The 23661-nt window shown below is 41.8% G+C and overlaps 1 protein-coding gene across 1 annotated transcript in view; it reads left to right on the top strand.

The window, feature by feature from the left end:
* Window positions 1-23661, top strand: part of syne2b (spectrin repeat containing, nuclear envelope 2b) — a 157292-nt gene that overhangs the window by 83538 nt on the left and 50093 nt on the right. Inside the window, exons 78-98 of the mRNA XM_086183457.1 lie at window positions 2671-2687; window positions 2828-3019; window positions 5842-6072; window positions 6600-6722; window positions 7971-8080; window positions 8596-8707; window positions 8969-9103; window positions 10711-10869; window positions 10960-11154; window positions 11851-11955; window positions 12423-12542; window positions 12664-12858; window positions 13001-13174; window positions 14084-14215; window positions 15945-16138; window positions 16256-16394; window positions 16829-17059; window positions 18897-19046; window positions 19179-19358; window positions 21667-21822; window positions 22359-22502. Of these exons, the coding sequence (XP_086039583.1) occupies window positions 2671-2687; window positions 2828-3019; window positions 5842-6072; window positions 6600-6722; window positions 7971-8080; window positions 8596-8707; window positions 8969-9103; window positions 10711-10869; window positions 10960-11154; window positions 11851-11955; window positions 12423-12542; window positions 12664-12858; window positions 13001-13174; window positions 14084-14215; window positions 15945-16138; window positions 16256-16394; window positions 16829-17059; window positions 18897-19046; window positions 19179-19358; window positions 21667-21822; window positions 22359-22502 (3194 nt within the window). The remainder of the gene's footprint in view (window positions 1-2670; window positions 2688-2827; window positions 3020-5841; window positions 6073-6599; window positions 6723-7970; window positions 8081-8595; window positions 8708-8968; window positions 9104-10710; window positions 10870-10959; window positions 11155-11850; window positions 11956-12422; window positions 12543-12663; window positions 12859-13000; window positions 13175-14083; window positions 14216-15944; window positions 16139-16255; window positions 16395-16828; window positions 17060-18896; window positions 19047-19178; window positions 19359-21666; window positions 21823-22358; window positions 22503-23661) is intronic.

Here is a 23661-nt window from a genome sequence, read left to right as displayed (position 1 = left end):
AGAGCTACTTTGCAAAAACAGACAAAATCCATTCTTTTTGCGTTCAAGCTTATTCACTCTAATCAGAAGGAAGCATCTCTTTTCCAAAAGTTTCAAGCTTCACGTGGTATCGTTAAGTAACTTCAGCCATTTTGAGTCTGTTCGGAAGAGTAATAGACCACATTTGCACGTGTTAAGAACCATACATTCATTGGCCATGAACAAACATGGCGTGTCTGCAGAAGACAGTGTTGGATGTCTCTGAGGACTCTATTTGGGATTCATTCGTGGCAGTTTTAACATTTTTTCTCAGTGAACGCCATGCTTTTTCGAGCAGTCTTGCTTATTTTTAATAGCTTGTGTATCTCCGTCGTTTGGTGAGGAGCACTAGATATACAAGATCAACTCCAACATCATTATTTTCCAATTTCTTCAGATTTGCAAAAAACTCATCATTAATGGTACATTTAGTGGAGCACATGAAGTTGTGGATATCAAATTTCAGGTAAATCAGAATCACGGCATGAGAATGATAGCGCCACCTAAAGCCCAACTGCGGTCATTATCTCTGATAATGTTTCATGGCCACGATCGCTGTCGCACAGGACAATGCAGGCTGCAACATAAGACAATAGTTCTGCTCGGACCTTCAAAAACAAACACAAATAACTGTGAATAAAGAATACTTGTAATATATATATATAATTTACAAATGTTTTTATTTCTTTTTCCAATTTAATGATGGCTTTCATTGGTTTTTGCAAACTAAGTATTTGTCAGTGATTAAAAGGTCATCCATGTAAATTTTATACAAATGAGTCTCAAATATACATCTTTGGAAGTATGAATACTTCTGTTACACTCCATGCTGAGGTACTTTTGTCCCACTCAGTAATAGAGGTGAAAAAAGATTTGGATCCAGCTGTAGTATATCAGGATTCAGTGTTGTTCATTTTAAGGTACAAAATACTCAGACAGTGTAGAAACCCTGAATTGTCTTGGCTTCTGTAATTTTTGTATCTCATAACACTTAAAGTGAGGCACAACCACCTGACAAGAAGTATTTGTTTAGTTCTACGTAGTAAACCTTGCCAGCAGCACAAGTGAACACTGTAATAAAAGAGCATATCTCATATCTCGTTAGGTGATCAAGAAAGCGTTTACTGTACGCGTATAAACGCACCGATGGTGAGTCACATCAGCTGACGGCGTGTTTCGTGAGGCGTATTTTCTCCGGCTCTGTTTACTGACGCCAGCATATGTTGAATGTTTAGCGCGGTGATTAATGTTGCTATTAAAAGCAGGTTTGTTGACTCTTGGTGTTCACCACCCTGATGAAGCTGCAGAGCCTCAGCCATGCTTTTGCATTTTCATAATTCCTTCTTCTGCAAACATGGTTATTACTGTATATCAGCTTACTTCTTTTAAACTATTATAGAGAGCTTTCACTTCAGCTCTATGAAGGCTACTTTATAGCAGCGTAAGTACTGCATATTATAAATTGATTCTGGACAGATGTCAATTATTATAGTAATGATTAAAAATTGGCACAAACATCATAAGGTTCAACTGATTTAGGATTTGAAACTTTAAAAAATGAAGTATATCTAATAAAAAGTATGTTGTCATGATACTGTACGGTAGCCTTGAGAATACTATTCAAAATTTACTTCATAATCATCCAATAAAGTAACATAACAGGTTAAAGAGATACTTTAGCCAAAGTTTTTTTTTTTGCTTTTCAAGTACACACAAATAGGTGTCCTGAGCTCATGAATATTCAACAAAAAAACTTCAAAACTTAAATGTTTACTAGTAGTGTAGTTTTGAATGTATATACAGAACTTAAAACTTGAAGATTTCACACCTAGTAAACCTGCAAGCATGTGAGGTCACGTACGAACCATGAATATATAGGGACACTTGAAGATACAGTGTAGCTCCACTACAACCTAAAAAACATACATTCCAGGTTTACCACTCTTACTTATAAAATGTTATAAAATATTTTGATTAAAACTCAAATAAGTAGTAAACTACAGTAAATGTATGTATAGTGATACTATATTAACACTGTATAGCTGCATTTTAAAAAAGTATTCCTAAGACTTAAACAAATAGTGTGCACAAGTCTCCTTCCTTTATACTTAATATACACTTAAAAGTACATTCTCATTGGGTTGAAGAAGACCAGTTTTTTTCTAAAAGCTACTGACATAGAGTAGGACAGTACTGATATCTGCTACATTAAGTATCTAAATATCTACCTGAACTTTCATAATAAAAATAAAATAGAAGTGTACTTATTTTTGTGACAATTTTTAAAAGGAAGCAGGAGTTTAAAAAAAGAGGGAAAGTGACAGAAAAGCACTTAGAAATCTAAAAATCACATAAAAAGGATGATTGACAGCTCTAGTAATACTTTCAGGCACAAGTGTTTTCTAGAGACGGAGTAAACCCGACCCTCTGTCTGGCCTCCGCGCCTGCAGCCTGAGGCCTCACTCTGTCTTTCTGTCATTGTCTCCCGCCCTGGTAATGAGCCTCTGTCACTGGAGTACTGCCACCAGTCCAGGAAGTAGTTTGTGCTGCAGGTGGGTGGAGCAGAGAGGGGAGGGACAGAGGAGAGACAAGGGACAAACAGAGAGCCGGTAGTGGGAAAAGTAGACTACAGGTCATAGATCAACCTGCTAGAGATACAACCTGCTCAGGTGGACTCAGCGCTCCAGTTTCAGATCTCTCCACCCCCTCAACCCCCTGACCTATAGCAGAGAGGCTCAGCGTGTGTGTGTGTGTGTGTGTGTGTGTGTGTGCGTGTGTGTGTGTTTGTATGTGTGTGTATGTGTCTTAGGCCCCACTGGAGCGTCTGACGGCCGGGTCGTTGTCTGGGCTCTGCCCCAGAGAACGTGAGCTCCATGTGGGCCTGGAGAGGGTCGGCCAGCTGGAGCTGTGGCTGCAGGAAGCCCAGAGGAGCCTGGTAACCAGCGAGGCTGCAGTCTCCACCATGCAGGACAGTGTGGAGCAGCAACTCCTCTCCTGCCAGGTAGGCTCCGCCCACCAAGACACCAGGTCACACCCAGTAAACTTTGGGTCGGTCATTTACAGGTAGAGATATGAACCAAAACTCACTGAATGATTCTTCTGTGTAAAAGTCTGATTGAAGGTCTTATTTGCAAGTTTCATAACATGAATACTTCCAGGGTAAAGAGTCAATTGAAAACCTTAGTTTTTTAACTTCCTGAGATGTATTTTACTTTGTGTTTCAGTAGCTCGTGCTAGAAGGCTAGCAAGCCAACTATCGCAGAAGATTTATTGTTTTGTTTTGTTTAAAAAAAGAGTAATATACATGGATTTTTTTGGCCTCAACCTGTTACCGTAACTGCTCTGACTGGTCCTGATCTCGCCCCCTTCAGTTCTGGGTTACTCTGGGCTTCTCTCTGTGTATGCAGTCCTTTGCCCACTTGTAGAGAAATCTCCAAAGTAAACTACTTCAGGCTAGTAACAAACGATATACCACATATTTCATTGTTGCGCAGAAAAATTTTAAAGGTACTCACAACTCAACAAGGGTTTCAGGAACATCAGCGGTGGCGTGATGGTGTTCAGCACTGCTAATAGTAATTTTCAATCATTTGTTGAAAATCTCCTTGAGTTGTTTGGCCTACAGAACAAAGCCAAAATCGGCCGCTCTTCTTGTGTGTGACAGCACTGCAGTAGAGCGGCCATCCTTGGCTTGGCTCCGTACTCGACCATCCACACAGGAACAACGACCAGATAGCTCAATAAATGTTGCGCCATACAACCCAAGCGACAAAATAAACCATTGTTTCATCAACTGATGCATCTGCAGCAAGAGTAGAGCAAGCAGGAGGGAAACTGGGAGCACAATTCCAGCACTCACTCGATAGCAGGAGTTTCCTGTTTGCAGCCACTATCACTTATCCCCAGTGTTATTTTTTCATCGACAGAATATTGATGAAAGAGTAGACGTTGACAAGTTAAAAACAGATTTTTGATTGTAACTATGAAGAAATATTATTGCCACTGACGAGCCGTAGCAGGACCGACAAGTTAGAGGCGACTTGTCAACGAAACTGCATATTTCCCCACATTGCCAGTTTGTACAGCGCCTGGCAGCTCACGCTCAGTCCTGCTGCAAAAAAAAAAAAAGACATGAAAGTGAAATGAAAACTTTGATTCCAGAGAAAAAAAAAATTTAAACATGAATTTTGGCAGGCAATGCTGTAACAGTGTCTTATAAGGAGAGCCACTTGCAGGAAGTGAGTTCCTCTGATCGCTTGTGGTCTGACAATAATCTTGCTCGGGCACCACATGTGACTCCACAAACATTTCAAGTTACACAACATAATTTCAGCAGCAAAACATTATTCATGGATCATCTCCAGACTCTGGCTGCTTATTTCAACATCTTGCAACATTGTCTCAGCTCTCCTTTCAGCCATTTGCTGCTGGAGGATCTACAAGGGGAGGGGTATTTTTACATCTCCGAGGTTTTATACTCCCCTCATTTACTCCTCTCAACAAATAAAACAAAATGTTTCCAGCTGTTTTACAAGGCTGATTCAGGATGCCAAGAAAGGATTTAGATACTAAACGAAAAAATTTTAAAAGTGAAATATAAGGGACAAGAATAAAATATTGGTCGCTATAATACCTGATAGGAGCTTTTTTTGTTATGTTTAAAATAAACTCGGATTTTGAAAAGTAACTTCAACTATTGATTAAAGGCAGATATTTGAATACTGTTAAAGAAAAGTAGATTATTTCACTTAATACAATACTGAAAAGTACATGTACTACAAAGTACAAGGTCCTTATTATTGTACGTAAGAGGTGAGTATTTTTATAAATATGCTTTGATGTATTGCTTTTAGGTATGGTGGCCCAGAAAGGCAAATTGAAATGAAATATCTGAAATATGACAGCATTTAGTGTTTTTTCTTTGGAATGTTGAGCTTTGTGCTTCAGGGCCACCGTACGCAGGCCAGTCAGTGACACAGCGGAGTCACGCTTAAATACAAGCTTCATCATTGTGTCTCTACTCAAAGATTCAGCTGCTATTTTTCACTCACTGTTGACCCTGAGAGTGTAACTGGGGTGTCCAGGAGCGCTTCAGCCATTAAACATTCACATTTCAAATTTGAATGAGGCTTTGTAGGGAAGTTCACCTCTCATTCAAATAGACTGAGGAAAATTCATTCACAGACGCCTCATGACCCAGATACGAACCCTGCGGCTCGCCGCTCACTTTACAATCAACATGTTTTGTCAGTGTCGTCTCAGCAAACATGAAAACAGATCACAAAGGTGGAGGGATTGTTTCAGTGGAACAGTTTTAAAGGAAAACAGACAGGTTTGGGGAAGTGCTTTTAACATCAACCCTTCCCAGAGCTAAACAAGACAAAAGATACCAGTCTCTCCTCTGTGCGGCGGGGAGCTGAGACTCACAAGTCCATTTACCAAATTGATATGTACTGTCACACTATACACACAGTTCGACTTGCTCAGCAATGCATTTTTAATGTGATAGTTTTGACAAAAAGAAAAAACACCAATGACTGTACATCAGCTGCAGTAGCGATTTGGGTAGTGGACTGCAATGCCAAGCTAGCAAGTTAATTCATGGTTGCTGATGTAATTGTAGCTATTTTATTGAGAAAGGGTTGGAATGAGTAAGAAAGAAAGAAGAAAGAGTAAAGTGACACTGAATGCTGTTGAGGTGTCAGAGGAAGGAAATGCCTGATAGAAACTTCTGTTCTATTCTAACTATGCCTTTTTTCGTAACAATTGGAAAGTAAGTAAGCTAAAGGAATTGACCCAAGTTTGTGTGTGTTGGATGTGAAGGAGATGTTTCTGGAAATCGAGCAGAAGGTGGCCAGCCTCTCTGAGCTCGGTCAGGTCTCTGAGCACCACCAGCATCTTGAACTGGGAGCTGTGGGATCCCAGCAGGAGGCAGCTGAACTGCTCTCCTCCAAACTAGAGCTCCTGAAGGCCAATTTGGTCTCCTTCCAGCAGCTGCTGCAGGACAAACAGGGGGAGGAGAGGATGATTAACCACAAGGAGACGCAGGAGAAGGTGCTGTACATAAAGTCTAGACATCAACCAGCTGAGTGTTTTCTTTATGTGACATCTGAGATGCATTAGCTACAACACTTAAATTAACTTAGAATATCATGCAACGTATTCGCACAGTTTTTATTTCAGCATTAAACATTGTACTTGTCCAACTTAATCTATTGAGGTTTAATCAACATAATCTATTAGGGCTGATTTAATTTATTCATCAGTATTAAGTCAGACTTACTTCAATAGTTGTCCATCTGATTGGTACAGGAGTAAGCGAGCCTTATACGAATTGAAGTTGAACCAGTTGGCAGTACAGAAGTGCTTGATGCTGAACTAAAAACATTTCATCCCATGGGAAAGTTTTGTATGATTTAATTATCTTAATTCAAGCTAAGACTTTATAATTGATGTAACCACTCAATCATGTCTTTCTATGCTTTGATCCACCCATCATTTTTAGTAGCAGAAACGCAACAAAGATGCTTTGACAAGAGTAAACGTCTTGTTTTAATTACTTCTCCCTGTCTATAATTCAGATGTCAGTTCCTCAGGCAGAGCGCCACCTGGAGTCGAAGCTGAAACACAGCAGCAGCGTTAAGGAGATATTCTCCTCCCCGAAAAACAAACTCCTTCGACAGAGCAGCCTGCAACAACAGAAGGTGACTGGGAAGTTTTTTAACTTTACAAGCATCAAGATCACCATCCATGTGAAATCAAACCGGTCGACTGAAATTCAGCTTAAAAAAACATTACTTTTGAATGAGTCCGGTGTTTGAGAGGTTGGCGAAATTACTTAACAATAAAGCAGTGCAGGAATTATTCAGAAAACCCAGAAATAATTTAGCATTGTTGAACTTCCAGTGGGCTTGACACCATGTCAATCCTGAGTTAAATCACTGAAATTGTCGGTGGTTAACACAAGCCTATGATACATTAATGTTTTGTTGTACGGCATTAAGTACATCCATCCTGCAGTTGTGAATCTTTAAATTTTCATTTGTATAAAAACCGATGGTTGCTAGAAGTGACGTAATGAGGTTGTAGAGGTCGTTCGGGTGGTTGGTTCCCCAATAAACAGGAAGTGTGAAGCTTAGCTGCAGTGACGTTTAAGTCATGGAGCCTCAGAATAGTTGGTTGATAGCATAACGTTAGCTTTGTGCTTCTAATGATTGAATTTAGGCATTAAAATGATTAAAGTGCTGTTCAGTAGTGAAGATGATGAGCAAGCATTTAAGACTCATAATCTTTTATTCACCACCGAATTGATTTTCTGATATATACCAAAATGCATCGTAACAATAGCTTTGGGAACTCGTGCCGATGCTAACTTACAGGTTTGCTCACTAAAGTACCTGTAATGTCTCGCAATATCAACCTTTCTGTAAAAACAAACCTGCCTAGTATTTAACAACTTGCGTGAAACTCTGTTAAAAGTATTCTTACTCAGACAACAGTATTGGATGCTCAGAAACTATAATACCGCCCCATCTGTGATATTCTTAGCATAGGCCTGAATATTCATCTGCTACTCAGATGCTAAAAACTACACCTGATACTGGAGCCTGATGTTGCCTGTCATGAATGGCATCTGTATCTAGACACACCCTTACTGTGGGAAGGCATGAAGAAATTTGATGGCACTACAACAACCACAGTCAGATATGTCAATAACTCCACCGAATATCTAAATTCTTTAGTTTTGTGTCTAATATTCATCCATAAGGCACAAATGTGCTCAGACACGACCATCCTGGTCTATTTAATACTGTGGTTTTCATAGTTTTTAATCCCATTTCCAATCCAGATTGTTTCCAGGTGGCTCTGAACCTTCCAGATGCTCTTCTTCTTCTTCTTCAATTTTGTTAATAAGTTAAAAGGTTCAAGCTTACACTGTTTGGTTGGTGCAGGAGTTGGAGCAGGAGCTGACAGAGCAGAGAGGTTTGACTCGGGCCATTGCCAGGCAGGGTAGCCGAGCTCGCCTCCACAGCCAGGAGGCAGAAAGCCTGCTGTCACCACGGTAACACATCTGTACATTTTCTGATGATGGTACTTGGGATTTTTTCCCTTTATTTTCTTAGTTTTCTAGATCTTTATTCGCATACATAATGATATACGCCCATGTCAACAAATAATTGTCTTTCACTGAATCCTTAAATGACATTGCAGTCTCAAAATAAAAAAGAGCAAATAAAAATAAATATTTTGAAGACTTTTGACCTCCCAGCGATGATGCAGGTCCCAATAGATCCTGTGAGGTACTGTGTCAAAGGTATATTATGTATTACAGAAAAAGCTATGGAGAAGTTGACATTTATTTTATTTTAGAGTTTTAACTTTTGTTCTGTTTCCCATTTTGGACAACAATGGGAACATGATTAAAAGTGACACCACCTAACATATATTCAGACAGAGGAGATAAGCACAGATGGACAGACGATTTACAAAGAAACAAATCAAAGACAATTAGAGAAAATAGTAAAAAGAAGGCAGAAGTGAAGTGTTCATTTTCAGGTTTTTCTCGGTGTCCTGCAGGTCGCCTCCTGCTGAGGCTGGTGTAGACGAGGACTCTGCTGGGAGGAAGTGGGATCACCTTCACAGCCGGCTGCTGGCTCTGGAGGAGAGCTGGCTGCTTCCTCCCTCTGAGGTAAGGCCTTCATCGTGAGGGCTGAAGTACTTGATTATCACTTTTCAAATACAAAAAAGAGAAGTAAATTTGGTGTCCCTGCCATGCTTGATTATCACCTTCTTTGAGCATAAGGCACTTTGTTGGCTCTTTGGTATTATGGGATCTCCTGCAGGGTTGATAAGAGTCATGTGTCTTCAAGTTTGCCTCTGATGTTTTTCTCTCTCCTCGTCTCCTTCCTCATATGCGAAACTCTCTCTTTCTCTTTTTCTCTCTGTGAAGGTGACAAACTCATCTATGAGGCGTAGTGATGGAACAGCAGGATGCATGATTGGCACGCAAACTCTGAAAGAGTTTCAGGTCCACATCAGCCGCCTGAGAGAGCTGGGAAACACAGTGGCAGAGTGTCTCGATCAGGTGACCAGATGAATTTTAGGTTTTAATGTTAGGTGGCACGCCAGTAGGGGGCACCATGGTGCTGTTGTCCTTGAACCCCAAGTACAAACTAATAAAATCTACAAATTCTCATGGCTGGACTAAAAAAAACTGATGTAGCCTTTGTGCAGTCTTCAGCCTTTTTGTCAGTGTAAGGCAAGCACAGGGCTAACATTGGCTAAATCACTGCTAACTGAGGCTAGCAGGCGGCTAACACAGGTTAGTAACCTACACTGTTTAGAGATGTTAATAACAGAGATGACAACACTGCTAGCAGTGGCTAAATCACTCACAACATAAATGTTAGCATTTGCTAAATCATAGATAACCGAGGCTAAAACACTCCTAATGGTTGCTAAATTACTAATAACAGAGGTTAACTAACGGCTAGCATGGGCTAACACATTATTAATGATTTGTAAATTACGGACAACAGAGGCTAACTCAAGGCTAGCAGAGGCTGATACATTACTAAAGGTTGCTAAATTACTGATGACAGAGCCTAGCACACAGCTAATAGAGACCAGACACATCCAGAAACAGCAAAGTCCATCCTGGAGTTATTTCCTGCATCTTTGTTACATAGGTTTCCCCTCCTTCAGAGACCAACAACAAATTCATACTTTGCTTACTCTAATGGCAGAAGTGATTCTGGGCAAAGATTATGAACAAGATAATATTAAACCTATGTGGCACACACGATATCTCCTAAGTGTAGCACGGTGGTGCAGGGGTTAGCACTGTCGCCTCACAGCAAGAAGGTTCCGGGTTCGAGCCTCAGCTCGAGCACGGAATCTTTCTGTGTGGAGTCTGCATGTTCTCCCTGTACCTGCGTGGGTTCTCTCTGGTACTCCGGCTCCCTCCCACAGTCTGAAGACATGCAAATGGGGACGAGGTTAATTGATACTCTAAACTGACTGTAGGTGTGAGTGTGAATGGTTGTCTGTCTCTATGTGTTGGCCCTACGATGGACTGGCGACCGGTCCAGTGTGAACCCTGCCTCTCAACCGAAGGCCGCTGGCATAGGCTCCAGCCCCCCCGCGACCCTTAACAGGATTAAGCAGTAGAAAATGAATGGATGGATGGATGGATGGGCTTGGCCGTTGTCTGCTTCTGTAGAGCAAACAAGACAGTTAACACAATCTGACACACTGCATACTGACAGAGCCTCTTTAAAGAGGCTAGCGTCACAAATGTGACTTGTACATGGAAAAGTCTGAAGAATAAACTATACTTTCATGTTGACAGTTGAGGGAAAAATGACTAAAAGAGGGGGAAACCTCAGCAAATCAGGCCAGATGCTAACATTACTAGTCAAATTACAGTGAAAATGTGATGGATGTTTCCACGCTTTGTGTTGTTTGACATCACACATTGACAAGCAGCATATAAGAAAACGAAGATGGTTTGTTGCGCCTCAACTTTTTTCATTCTCTTTGATAAGATTTGAAAATGAATTCATATTTCAATTCTGTCTACCTGATAATGTAATTTTATGACATCACACCATACTTTAATCGACCGAAATAAAAAAATCAGTTTAAACTTTTTGTGTAGTTCTGTATCTTATTTTGCATTTTGCTACCCAGGCCTCCTCTGCACACATCTCCCATCAGAAGCTGGATGAAGGGCTGTTCCATGTGCTGTATGAGTTGTCTGTGCTCTTGTCTTCCATCAACAACCTACTACACTCAACCACCAGACCGACACATGAGGAAAATGCAGAGCTGATCCTGGAACAGCTGCAGGTGGGACAAACACTCAGGACTCTTGTGATTCAGTCATGACTCTGGCATTTTGGTTTCACTGATGATGGTTATCATGCATTTTCTTTTCAGAGTCTGTCAGCAGAGTTATCCACCCTTAACAGTGTGATGGTCGGTCAGGGGTCAAAGGTCAATCGTGTCCTGATGTCCATGACAAGTCAGAGGTGTGCTGATGATGTGGGCAGAATCCTCCCTGTGGTTCTGGCTGCCCTTACCAGCAGAGAGAAGCAGCTTCGAAACGGGCAGGAGGAGACGTCAAAGCGACAGGTCGGACGGAAACACTTCCATAGAGTATAGAGGAGTGTATTGTTCCAGGTTAATGAGTGAGTGGGTACATTTAAACACTTCTGCCGTGTATGAGATGCATAAACCCTTGTTAAAAATGATCAAGGCAGCATTTGCATTTAGGCTGAGCCAACTGATGTAGCCTACTGCAAGAAAACATCATGACAAACTGATCAAATCCAAACTCCATTCATGAAAGAAGCATTTTAAAAGTTGTTTTTCTTCTTGTGCAAAGGTGTGATAACGCATCATCACATTTGTTCTACAAATCGGCATCATAATGTCAGTAGTTTGGCATTAGTTTGATCAGCTGATTGAAATTACATGTCAGTAAAATACCAGTTGGAGGCAACTGTCTGACTTCTCGAGACGACTGCGAAACACAAACCTGGTTCACATACATGAAGATCCTCAAAATAATCTTGTAACCCTTATTGTCAATAAATGATAAAAGAGTCCATTAAAAAGCATGTTTGATGGGGTTTTTTTTGTTGCCCATTATTCCTATGTTGTAACACAATAAATAACATAATGATTTGATTCGTGACTGCAGAGAACTGTAATGAGTCCACAGTTCCTCTAACAATCCCAACTTTCCTCTGAAGTTATCCAGGAGTGTTTTCCTGTTTTGTTTTTTTGACTGTGTGGATGCATGTGTTTTTCTGTCTAACCCAACAGAGACTCTTTACAGAGTTGCATGCGGCCTTCACCTCTAACCAGACAGCCGTTCAGCAAATAACGCGTGATTTCAAAGGAACCATGGAATTTAACCAACAACTGCAGGTACTGTTTCCGTCCCGAGGAGCTCATCTTTTAAATCTGATGTATTAGATCGATTGAACTGATGAATCTTTTAAGTCTAAATCATTTTCCTCCTGTGATTATAACTTAAGAAAGATTGTCTTGTGTTAAGATAATATCCTACTATCACAGGTTAATTTATCTCATAATCATGAGATGATGTCTTAAAATTTTTTATTAAAAGTAGTCTCTTGGCTTCCATACATATGGACCTTTTTTAATCACAGACTATACAGAAGAGATTGTCGGTGTTAAGTAAAATGCATTTAATAGGAAGAAAAATCTAAGCTCATGAGACGATGCCGCATCTGTTTGCCAGTTTCCTATAACACAACTTACACATGATTATTACTTAAGAAACACATTTAAAATAATTTTTTACTGTTCATCAGTTCACCCTCAGTTGTCACGTTCTCCTTCATCTAAATGGATGTATGAATAATTTCCAGGCTCTAGTTCCAGTGCAGGAGTCTCTGCAGCAGCAGGGGGTTTTGGTGAACTACCTGCTGGAGGAGGCTGACCAACAGAGCCTGCCTGCCTCCCTCATTCACCAGGCCACACAGCTGCAGGTAAGTTGGCGGGTATCTCCTTTACAAAGTCAAGACACTTCAGGAGCTTACTCCATTAAGACCTCTGCTAAATAGAAAAGATTCAGTAGCCACGTGCATGTTTCAATCTGTTCCTGATCAGGGGAAGCTGGACTCTACGGTTCGTGGTGTTCGCTTCCACTGTGAGGAGCTGAGGAGCGGCATGGAGCTGCTGCAGCAGTATGAGCGGCTAGTCCTCAGCCTAGAGGAGCTGCTCAGTCTGGGCTCTGAACACTTGGCTAAACCCCTGGTGCTCCAGAGCAGAACTCAACTCCAGCAGCAGCTTAGCGGTCACACGGTGGGTATGACAGCAGTCAGACTGTCTTTTTCCAATCCTTGTGTATTCTCCACCACATCTTTCCATGCAGCAAAAGTGCTCACAGTAACGTTTTTTTTTTTACACTCATTCATATCTGTATTACTTTAACCATATTTTTCAGAGGTTCTTTCGGTTTTTGGGCCAACATTTTCACATCCTGCAGCACTTGACCCAGAGAGTCCCAGAGAGTGCCCTCCAGAGGTGGGAGGGTGTGTTGCTGGGAATGCAGGCGGAGGTGATCGGACTGCAGACGCAAGCACTGGAGAGAGGAAGCAGCATGGAAGAAACCTTACAGGTAACAGTTCATTTATGTATTTACAAATGATTAGTTATGAATACAATAATAAGAAGCTTTAAATCTGAGAACATAACACAAAACTGAAGGGCTGCACAAACAAGCCCTGAAAAGAAAAGACCCCTTTGTTTAACCCTGGAACACTAATGTTAAAATCAGTAACACCATCATTAAGGTCGTGTATATTTCACTTGATATAATATTCCTGATAATATATAGTTTTCATCAAAGAATATTTAAGTGCAACACTGTTTGCCAAATTGAAGTACTTTTCTTTAATTTCCCAATATGCGATGTCACATAAAATGAAAAAAAGGTACGACGGGGGACCCTGTAAAAAGGAAAACAGAAATAATAATGGAGCTGGCAACTTAAGGTCATGTGATCACTGCCGTTGGTTTGCCTTTTAGCAAGATAACTCAAAAACGTGTGGGTGTATTTTGATGAATGTGCAGCAGACACAGGTATTTATCGGATCCGATCAACATAGATGTAAACACAATCTCGGTTGAATACAGCCATTTTTCGGCCTGCTTTCCCCAGTAACTTTTTAAACTTTTCATCATCTCGGCTGTGAATTCAACCCCTCTGTGTTCCATCAACACATTCATAATGTTATTTGAAAAACAACCTGGAGCAAAATACATTAAAGAGAAACCATGGAAACACTGTGTTTGCAACACTGAAACAAAAAGAAAAAAAGAAAGGCAACTCGTTTACTCACAATGGGATCAGGGTCATTCTGCTTGTATTTAGCTTAACCTGAGTTTAAGTCTCAGAAAGTGTACACGACTTCCCATGCACACAAGCACACCAGTTCCATGTGAAGGCAGCGGAAGCAACCAGAAATGAGAGGAATCATTAAACGGCGATTCAGTGAAATGATACCTTTGCTCATATCTCCATCAGATGTGGTCACGGTGGGAGGAGGACAACGCCTGGTTGGACACCCTGCTGAGACAAATCGAGACTTCATTTCCCAAGATGCGCACGAGGGGGGATTCGGAGCAACAGATATCCGAGAGACTGTCTGTCTACCAGGTAATTTTATGAATACGTGTGTTCCTTCTGACCGTCAGGGGATTATTCAGACAGGCAGCAGGCCAGAGCCCATTTCCCTTGTTCTGTTCTGCTCGTTTGGAGTCTGTTGGGTGCACTCTCCACGCTGCACTTTGTGTATTGCACTCAAAACCTAATTGGCTCAATTAAATATAAGCGAATGGGTTGTTTTCTGTAGGGGTACAGGATGTTCCTGCTTGGCTTTTATGTCAGTTATTAGCCAAGCAGAGACCTCCAACTAGAATTAATTTGACTTCATATTCCCTATTGCAGCGCTGTTGGATTGGGTCTCTCATTCATGTGGAATTGACTATGTGTCACTCATTCAGTTGTCAACCAAAGTTGTGTTGTGAAGGAGATGAGGAGAAGCTGGAGTTCTGACAGGAGTCATTTTAAGGTGACCCAGATTGTCAGATTTAGTTTTACATTTACAGGTTCAACAAGCTTGCTAACCTCCATGCTAGAATACAAATACAGCACATTACATGCCAAGTGAACTGGCTGAAGATAATGAGCAAGACATTACCATGAGCTTTGGAGGCTTTCTCAATTCCTTTTCACACAAAAAAACCTATTAACATACCAAAAAGGCACAATCTACATTAATTCCCAGGTATTTTTTGGCTCCATCTCAGATTGACAGTGATGGAAACATAACACCAGGGTGGATGCTCCAGTTTTCTCTCTCTTCCAGCATGTAGCCTGCTCAAATCATCCGTCATATCACCATAAAAGCATAAATTGCAACACACTATTGTGCTGTTAAACCAGAAAGATGAGGACTAAAATGTATTTTACACAATCCTCAATTCAACATCACCCATGATGTCAATAGTGAAAGACTGGATTTACTCAAATCCATTGACTAATCTGTCTTCCTAGCTGAGCAAATCTGAACTCCATTCAGAAAACAAGCTTTTGCAAAGTTGTTTGTTTGTCATTTTGTGGAAAAAGTGACGAGAGGTACGAGTTGTCTTCAGGATGTCGTTACGTAGGATACTAACGATCTAAGTTGGAAGCAGCTGTCATAACATGTCACGTTCATCTGACAGGGACAGAATCAGATTCACAAGAGAAATTGCCCAGCAAACTAGCATTTCATGCATCACAGCCTTGTTAGCAACTGCTAAATTCCAATGCTTATTCCTTGAAGGGTTTTTGAAATAACAGCCATAAACATAAATAACAGAACAACAGACTAAAACTTTGTGATACCTTTCATAGATCTTGTCAAATTGCATTGTGACCTACCACAGTACGCATAGTACACAGATCCAAAACACAAAGCCACCCTCTCCCAACCCTGACATGTTGACTTGAAATGTTTTGATGTTCCTCCCTTCCCTCCATCAATATGCATTTAAAATGTTGATGGTTTTGGAGTGTTTTGAGTTTGTTTACAGGACTTTACAGTTCCCAGCAGTGATATTCAGAGTGCAGTCAGACACAGTTCCAGAGGACATTTGTGGAACGGGACAGCAATATTGTTTTTTCAGTCGTGGTGTATCTTGGAGGTTTATTAATCCAAAAGCACTGCCAGTGTCTATCGAAGATCAACTGGTTGATATGTCATATGAATGTCATATATGTTTTTTTTAATTTTTCCGTATCTTTCTTTTTATAGGAAACTCATGGTGTGTGTTCGTGGATCAGTGAGATCAATGTGATCCGTTTTAGAATGTTGTGACATAAAGTTGTGTTTTTTGGTCAGGAGCTAGTTGGCGTCCTTGAGGGTAACATGGCGCGGCTCCTTCGGACATTGGAAGTGGGGCTCAAACTGCAGAGGGCGGGCTGTAGAGGAGTGGGTGTGGCCAATAGTGAACTGGAGGCACGCTGGAGAGCTCTGCACAGGAGAGCAAAGCAAGAAAGTGCCAGTGATGAGAGGGAGATGATGCTGAGGAGCAGGTGACAGATGAATAACAAATGATTGTAAAGTTACATTTAAATGAGGAATGTTAAGTGTTGTGTCACAAGTGTTGTTATTTCTTCAAAGAACATTTGCACTTTTTCACCAATAAATAGGTTTGTTCGTGACTTGGCTCTACTGACTGGCTGGATGGGCGGCGCAAGAGAGATGATTGACAGATGGAGTCGACTCCCTGTCTCTGCCAATAATGATGCAGATCACAAGCAGAGACGCGAGTACTACAACCAGTTTGTGGTGAGTTCGCAGACACAAGAGATGTGACCTTGTGCCAAAAATACAAATTTATAAGTAGATGAATGTGCCTGTCGTAATTAGCTCAACCTTTTACCAGCAAAATCCTTACAGTTCATCTTCTAGCCCCAGTGGGCATTTGTATTATCTTTGAAGAAATTCCCTCAAGGTGTTCCTGAGTTGACCTTTTACCTTTGACCACAAAAACTTTTTTATTCATCCTTTGGTACCAGTTGACATTTATGCCAAAGAAATTCCCCTTGGGTACTGCATTCACTCACTGACACTGACCTACAGAGAACATAATAGCTGAAGTTAATCAATCCTTACAAGATCAAGTTATCCTCAAAGTGTTTGTGTCCAGTATGAGAAAAAAAAATATTATTGCCCCTTTTTAACTGTGGAGGAAAAATCTAAAAGAAATTCTGAACTGTCAGACACTGATCAAGGAGTTGGAGGACAAATCTGGACTAAAAGTCATGGTGATGGGTGTTGGAGGCCGGCTAGCCGAGCTGAGGGAAGCAGATGAAGACTCTGATAAAGATCCAGAGGGAGGAGGTACTTCAGAACAGGACCTCTGCTCCATCAGGACCCAGCTCAGACAGGTGGAGCTGGAATGGTCCAGTCTGCTGGAGGATGTTCCTGTCGTTCAACAAGCTCTGCACAAGGTGAGCAGTCTTGACCTCTCCTGGGTAAATAAAAGCCACTGGATCTTCTGAGGGTGCGTCAGTTATTGAATTTGTAGCTGTTTAACGCTGGGATCAGAATACATCATATCGTTTTTTTCAATGGTCACCGCGTCCAAGGTCTTACACTGCCACTGATTCTTGCTGTGTCTTAGCCCAGACTCTACAAATATTACCCGACTATCTGCTCTCACAGTACTATCACAGTTGATGTTTCGGCGTGCTACTGGGTAGGATTGGGAATGTATGTATGTATGTATGTAATAAACTAAGTGTATTTTGTCTCCCTCTTGGTTGGATATACTGTAATAAATGACTCCGGCGGACAGGGGGAGCAAATGTCATGCGCCTTTGTAAAACCACTGGTATGTTGCTAGTTGAAGTATTGTGCTGCTGTGTTCAAGACAACTCAGAAGCCAAGAAAAATCAAACTCTGAGTTTAGAACAATGAATTGAACGAGTCGAACGTGGAAATTATTTGTCAGAAACTATTTTCAGAGTTTTAACCTGATGAAATTTACAGCACCAAACATGGTGGCCCTCTTCTGTTGAAGGTAACTGTGGATGTTTTAGCCCATAATTGGATGGCTTCTGATGAAATGGGTGAAGTATGTTTAACTCTGTTATTAGAGCAATATTTTGGAATTCGATTTTTACTTTAGGAAATAAAGTTTAGTGACTTTTTTAGTCACTGTCGTTAATATGTTCGCAGTATCACCTCACGGCAAGAAGGTTTCCAGTTTCTTTCTGCAGTATATTTTACTTACAAGTGAAGAAAGCGTTTGAGACAAACAGGAAACAAGACGAAAAACATCATATGTAGGTTTCTACATCAGACAGAATAACACGGACTCGAGACCAGTTTCCTTGTGTGTTTCTAAATGTCAGAACCTGAAATCAGCATCTCTCCGCCCACATGCATAGTATGGAGCAGTTTGGTATTTTGAAAAACATGCAACAGTCTTCTTGTCACCAATTAGTTTTAAACCTCCCCGCTGAGCAGCACAAAGCCATCCCGAGGGCTCTCCTCGCTCTTATTGGTGCGAAACCATTCTGCGCCTTTCTCAACTCACCCCACTATTCCAGTATTCTTCTTCTATGTTCTCATTCTGCCTCTCTGTCCCATTTTATTACATGACAGCTTCCCTTTTCCTGCTTGTTATTTTCTGTTGCCCTCCGCTCCCTTTCTTTCGTCCAATTCTGTCAACTCTTATGCATCCTAATCCATCATTTTTTTCATTCGTCTCTGGTCTTTCTTTGTTCTCTAGTTCTTATTTTTTCCATTAAATTTGCCGTCTTTACTCTGTAAGCCGTTTTAATTTCAATCAAAGGGAAAATTGAAGTCACACTTCAAAGTTCTCCCATGAGAATAAATAATTTACATAAACATTTTCATATTTGAATACAGGGCAAAAAAAATTTGAATGTCTTCAGTGAATGGTGACATGTATACGCTCTTAATTGAGAAATATACATTGTAAAGATAGAAATAAACAAATTGATGTCAAGATACAACCAATACAGTGGGTATAATAATAGAAAATTTGCCAACACACAGCTGTGCTAATCACAATTATGCATGGACTACAAATGAAAAATTTTAAGGTTTTCATTTTATGATTTTTTTTAATTCAGTTTTCAGCAAATTAGTTTGTTTGCTATCTTGTGGAAAGATGTGTTTAAGTATATTTATCTAACTTGTTTACAAAGATGCAGTTGTTCATACTTTGATAATATAACAGATTTTGAAATGACAGCATTTTTCGTCTGACCGCTGTCCCTCTCATCCTTTTCTCTTTCTTCCTGTCCTCCTCCTCAGTGGTGGATGGAAACAGTGACCCAGCAGGGGGCGCTACTGGAGCTGCAGGCCTGGGTGACAGTCACTGGGTCCCGGCTGGAGGAGCATCGCAAACGTATCCTCCAAAACTCCACTGACACTGAAGTCAATCAGCTCCGGAAATACTGCAAGGTAGAACATGTGGCACAACAAGTCACCTGTTGGTCTCATTTACCTAACGCAATTAATACTCTAAATTTTCAATAATTTTTATTCACAGTAAATTGTGTTTTACTTCTTGTTTGTCTGTACATTTGTTCTCAGGAGTGTCAGAGTGAGATGTCCACTCATCAGGCCACGTTAGACTACGTGATGTATCATCCACTAGAAACATGTAATACCGAGGAAGGACAGAGGGGGCGCTGTGAACACAACCAGTTTACTGAGGAGCAGGGACAACTGAGCTACCACTGGCTTACCTTACAGGAAACCCTCAACTCTCAGGTCAGAATACTTACAACCGATGTCAATAATTTGGGACTTATTTTCGAATTATTTCCAATCAGACGCACAATGTGAATTCATGTGCAGTATCTGCTGTAATTCTTAAGACAACTGAGACAAACCTCAATAGGAAACAGTGAGAGTAGCAGTAACAGCTATTTTTAAAGATATCAACCAAGGATTCCATTTTGCCCCAATCTCAAGGAAACATCTGCTCAAGTTTGCTTGTTGCCTGAACAGTGGCTAGATAATGTCTTGTCGTTTCGAAGGGTGGGTCTATTTGCTGGAGTAGCTAGTAGAGGTTTCATTTGTCAAGTCAAGTCAAGTCAGTTTTATTTGTATAGCGCCAAATCACAACAAAAGTTATCTCATGACACTTTCCAAGTAGAGCAGGTCTAGTAACACACGCCTTCAATGAATTTACACCCAACAATTCTCCATCAGCAAGCACATCAGGCAACAATAGCGACGAAAACCTTCCTTTTAACAGGCAGGAATGTTGAGCAGATCCAGGCTCAATGTGGACGGCCTTCTGCTTTGACTGGTTGGGGGGGAAAGAGGGAAGGAGAACAGGACAGAGATAAAGACAGATAATGGAGGAAGATAGATATTCAGAAGGAAAGAGAGAGAGAAACAGAGATAAAGAGAGAGAGAAAGGGAAGAGACTGATGGACAGACGGGGACGTGAGCAGGTGGAGCTACGGGTGGCAGCTTGAGCCTCTTCAGGTCTGCAGCCTCCTCCAGCAGCACCCTGGATCTAGGATGAGGGGAGCCCGCAGGCTCAGGAAAAGAACTCATATGGGTATGATTTATATATGACACATACAGGAGGACACAGAGGGAAGAGAGGAGGAGAGAGAAGCCCAGTGTACAATGGGAGATCCCCTGGAAGTCTAAGCCTATAGCAGCATATCTAAGGGCCAGCCTAAGCAGCCCAACTATAAGCCTGATCAAAAAGGAAGGTCTTAAGTCTGCTCTTAAAGGTGGAGAGGGTGTCTGCATCCCACACCGAAACTGGGAGACGGTTCCATAGGAGGGGAGCCTGATAGCTGAAGGCTCTGGCTCCCATTCTACTTTTAGAAACTCTAGGAACCACCAGTAACCCTTCATCCTGGGAGCGAAGGGTTCTAGCTGGGTAATAGGGGACTATGAGCTCTGTCAGGTATGAAGGAGCCTGACTGTTGAGGACTTTGTATGTTAGAAGGAGAATTTTGAATTCTATTCTGAATTTGACAGGGAGCCAATGCAGAGAAGCAGTCCAGGAGAGACATGGTCTCTTCTACCAGTTTTAGTCAACACACGAGCAGCAGCGTTCTGGACCAGCTGGAGAGTCTTAAGGGACCCACTGGTGCAGCCTGATAGGATGGAATGGCAGTAATCCAGCCTGGAAGTGACAAAACCATGGACTAGTTTTTCAGCATCTTTTTGAGACAGGATGTGTCTGATCTTAGCGATGTTACGTAAATGAAAGAAAGCAGTCCTGGAGAGTTGCTTAATGTGGGAGTTAAAGGACAGATCCTGATCAAAGAGAACTCCTAGGTTCCTCACGGTAGTGCTGGGGGCCAGGGTGATGCCATCCAGGGTGCCTGTCTCATTAGAGGCATCACACTGGAGACTGCTGATATGCATCCAGGTGTTCGTCATCGTCATCTTCCGCTTATTCCTTACTAGTAAGGGTCGCAGGGGGGCTGGAGCCTATCCCAACATCTACGGGCGAGAGGCGGGGTTCACCCTGGACAGGTCGCCAGTCCATCACAGGGCCAACATATAGAGACAAACAACCATTCACACTCACAGTCACACCTACAGTCAATTTAGAGAATCCAATCAACCTAGTCCCCAAATTGCATGTCTTTGGACTGTGGGAGGAAGCCGGAGAGAACCCACGCTAGCACGGGGAGAACATGCAAACTCCACACAGAAAGATCCCACGCCCGAGCCGGGACTCCACAATCTTCTTGCTGTGAGGCCACAGCGCTAACCACTGCACCACCGTGCAGCCCCGCATCCAGGTGTTCGTTAGGCCCAAAATATTTTTTGGAACAAGGATAGCACCAGTAGCAAAAGGAGAACATATTGCTGTTTATGAACACATTTTGCTTTTGTAGTTTATTTTGTTAGAACAAGAGGGCATGCCTTACCATTGTTATTGTCACAAGAAAGATCCACTAGGAACAAATGCATGTTAGCCCCATTAGCATTGTTAGCGTATATTACTCTTACCATCATCTTACCATCTTATGATCATTATCATATTGCGATCATCGAGGAGAAATATGTGTGACGTGTTGGTGGTGTTTGGAGTCAGATTCAGGAGGTGGAGCAAGCGCAGAGGAGCAGGACAGAGCGGGCGCTTTGTCTGCAGCAGATCAAAAGTTGGATGGCGGATCAGAAGCTTTGGATGGACTCAGCTCAGAACCCCCGCAGCCTGACAGAGCTGCAGAGGAGCATCGACACCTGCGAGGTCATACATCATCATACGACAGCAACATACATTTTGTGGTGTTTACTTGACATTTTGTACTTTTTAATTGTTATTTCTGGTTTCTTTCCTATGGAAGCATATTGCATTCATGTCAGAAAAAAAATGCACCTGGTCCAAGGAATTAATGTAATCATTTATAATGGAAAAATAATTTCAGCCCTGTTTTTCTGAATTAATGACATATAGGTCTGCATTTATTAAATATCTTTTCATTAGACAATAACATTCCTGCACTGTTTGTCAGGACTGATGGGATCATTTTTCATGAAAAATAAAATTCTGCCCTATTTTTAAAAAATGTTTGATACATACACATTAATTTTAGTATGATGCATATATCCTTAAAATAAAGAGAAATATTTTTTAGTAGAAAAAATGTTTTTGCCCTGTTCTTCTCTGGCTCAACACGGTAGTTATCAGAAAAATGGGCTCAAAAACATGTATTTTTGATAATACATAAAATGAATGAATTCTGAAATTGAAATGCTTGTGTCCTTGTTGTGTTTGTGTATCAGGAGCTGGAGGGGAAGATCCAGCTGAAATCTCTGGCTCTTCAGCAGTTACAAGACCAACATGGCAGTGGAGGTCGAAACAGCAGCCGTGATTTCCAGCGTCAGACGGAAGAAGCCGTCAAGACCTGCGCGACTCTGGCACAGCAGGCAAGTGACCCAAGGAAATGTTAAGAGTTGAATGTATAAAGTGAACATTGGGCTTCTTCTCATTTACTCTTCGGTTTATTTGTGGAAATCATGCAACCAGCGCAAATGAAGGAGTGAATATTCATGACAGATACAGGTTTTTTTTGTAGCTACTCCTGATACTAATATTTGGGAGTGAAAAAATTACTATGTGACTGTTTGTTTTTGTTTTGGGTGTTTTTTTGTTGTTTTTTGCAACGACCCCACAAATGCTATCATTAAAAACCCATGACAAAGATGCAATGGAGGGAGAGTAATTTACAGTTTAAACAAATAATGAAACATCCCAAAACAGGGGAGGGAGGGAGGAGGGGGAAACAGGTGGAGGGCTAGAACTCAGGAGAAGCAGACCATTCCACGTCAGGGGTGGGGTGGGAGGGAGTCCAGGCAAGAGCCATTCTGATCATTCGGAACATCCGTCCAATCCATGTCATCCTGAGCGTTCAGAGTCTCCTGATTGTCCCGAGTTTCCTCCTCCTCTCCATCACGTGGCACTGGGGAAAAAGGGTGATGCTGTTGAGAGGACAGCTCGACGAGAGTTAACTGTGGTGGAAGTGAGAGAGGGCTGATCAGGGTTCTTCTGGTGAAAGTCAGCAATGAGTTGAGGGTCAACAAAAGAGGCAGGAACCCAAGACCTTTCTTCTGGGCCATAACCGTCCCAGTCAACCAAATATTGTATGCCTCGCCCTCGGCGGCGAGAACGAAGGAGGCGTCGGACAGCATACACAGGGCCGCCTTCAACGATGCGAGGAGGAGGAGGAGGGGTTGGAGGCACCAAGGGACTTTCTGGAGCAGGCTTGATTTTGGAAACATGGAAGGTGGGATGAATGCGCATAGACCGAGGGAGCTTAAGTCTCACTGCTACGGGGTTTATTATTCTTTCGATGGGGAATGGACCAATGAACCTGGGTGCCAACTTATTGGATTCGACATGGAGGGGCAGGTCTTTGGTGGAAAGCCAAACCTTTTGTCCAACCCGGTAAGCAGGGGCTCGTGAGCGATGACGGTTGGCAGAAGTGGAGTAGCAATCAGCCGAGCGTTGGAGGGAATTGCGGGCTTGTGTCCAGGTGCGTTGGCAGCGCTGAATGAAAGTGGTCACAGAAGGGCAGGAAGCCTCTTT

This window comes from Aulostomus chinensis, chromosome 17 (assembly GCF_037954235.1).
Source record: "Aulostomus chinensis isolate RoL2024-O1b breed Wild chromosome 17, RoL_Achi_v1.0, whole genome shotgun sequence".
Classification (NCBI taxonomy): Eukaryota; Metazoa; Chordata; class Actinopteri; order Syngnathiformes; family Aulostomidae; genus Aulostomus; species Aulostomus chinensis.
Note: the sequence above shows the minus strand (reverse complement) of the source record. Positions and strands in the feature narration are given on the sequence as shown.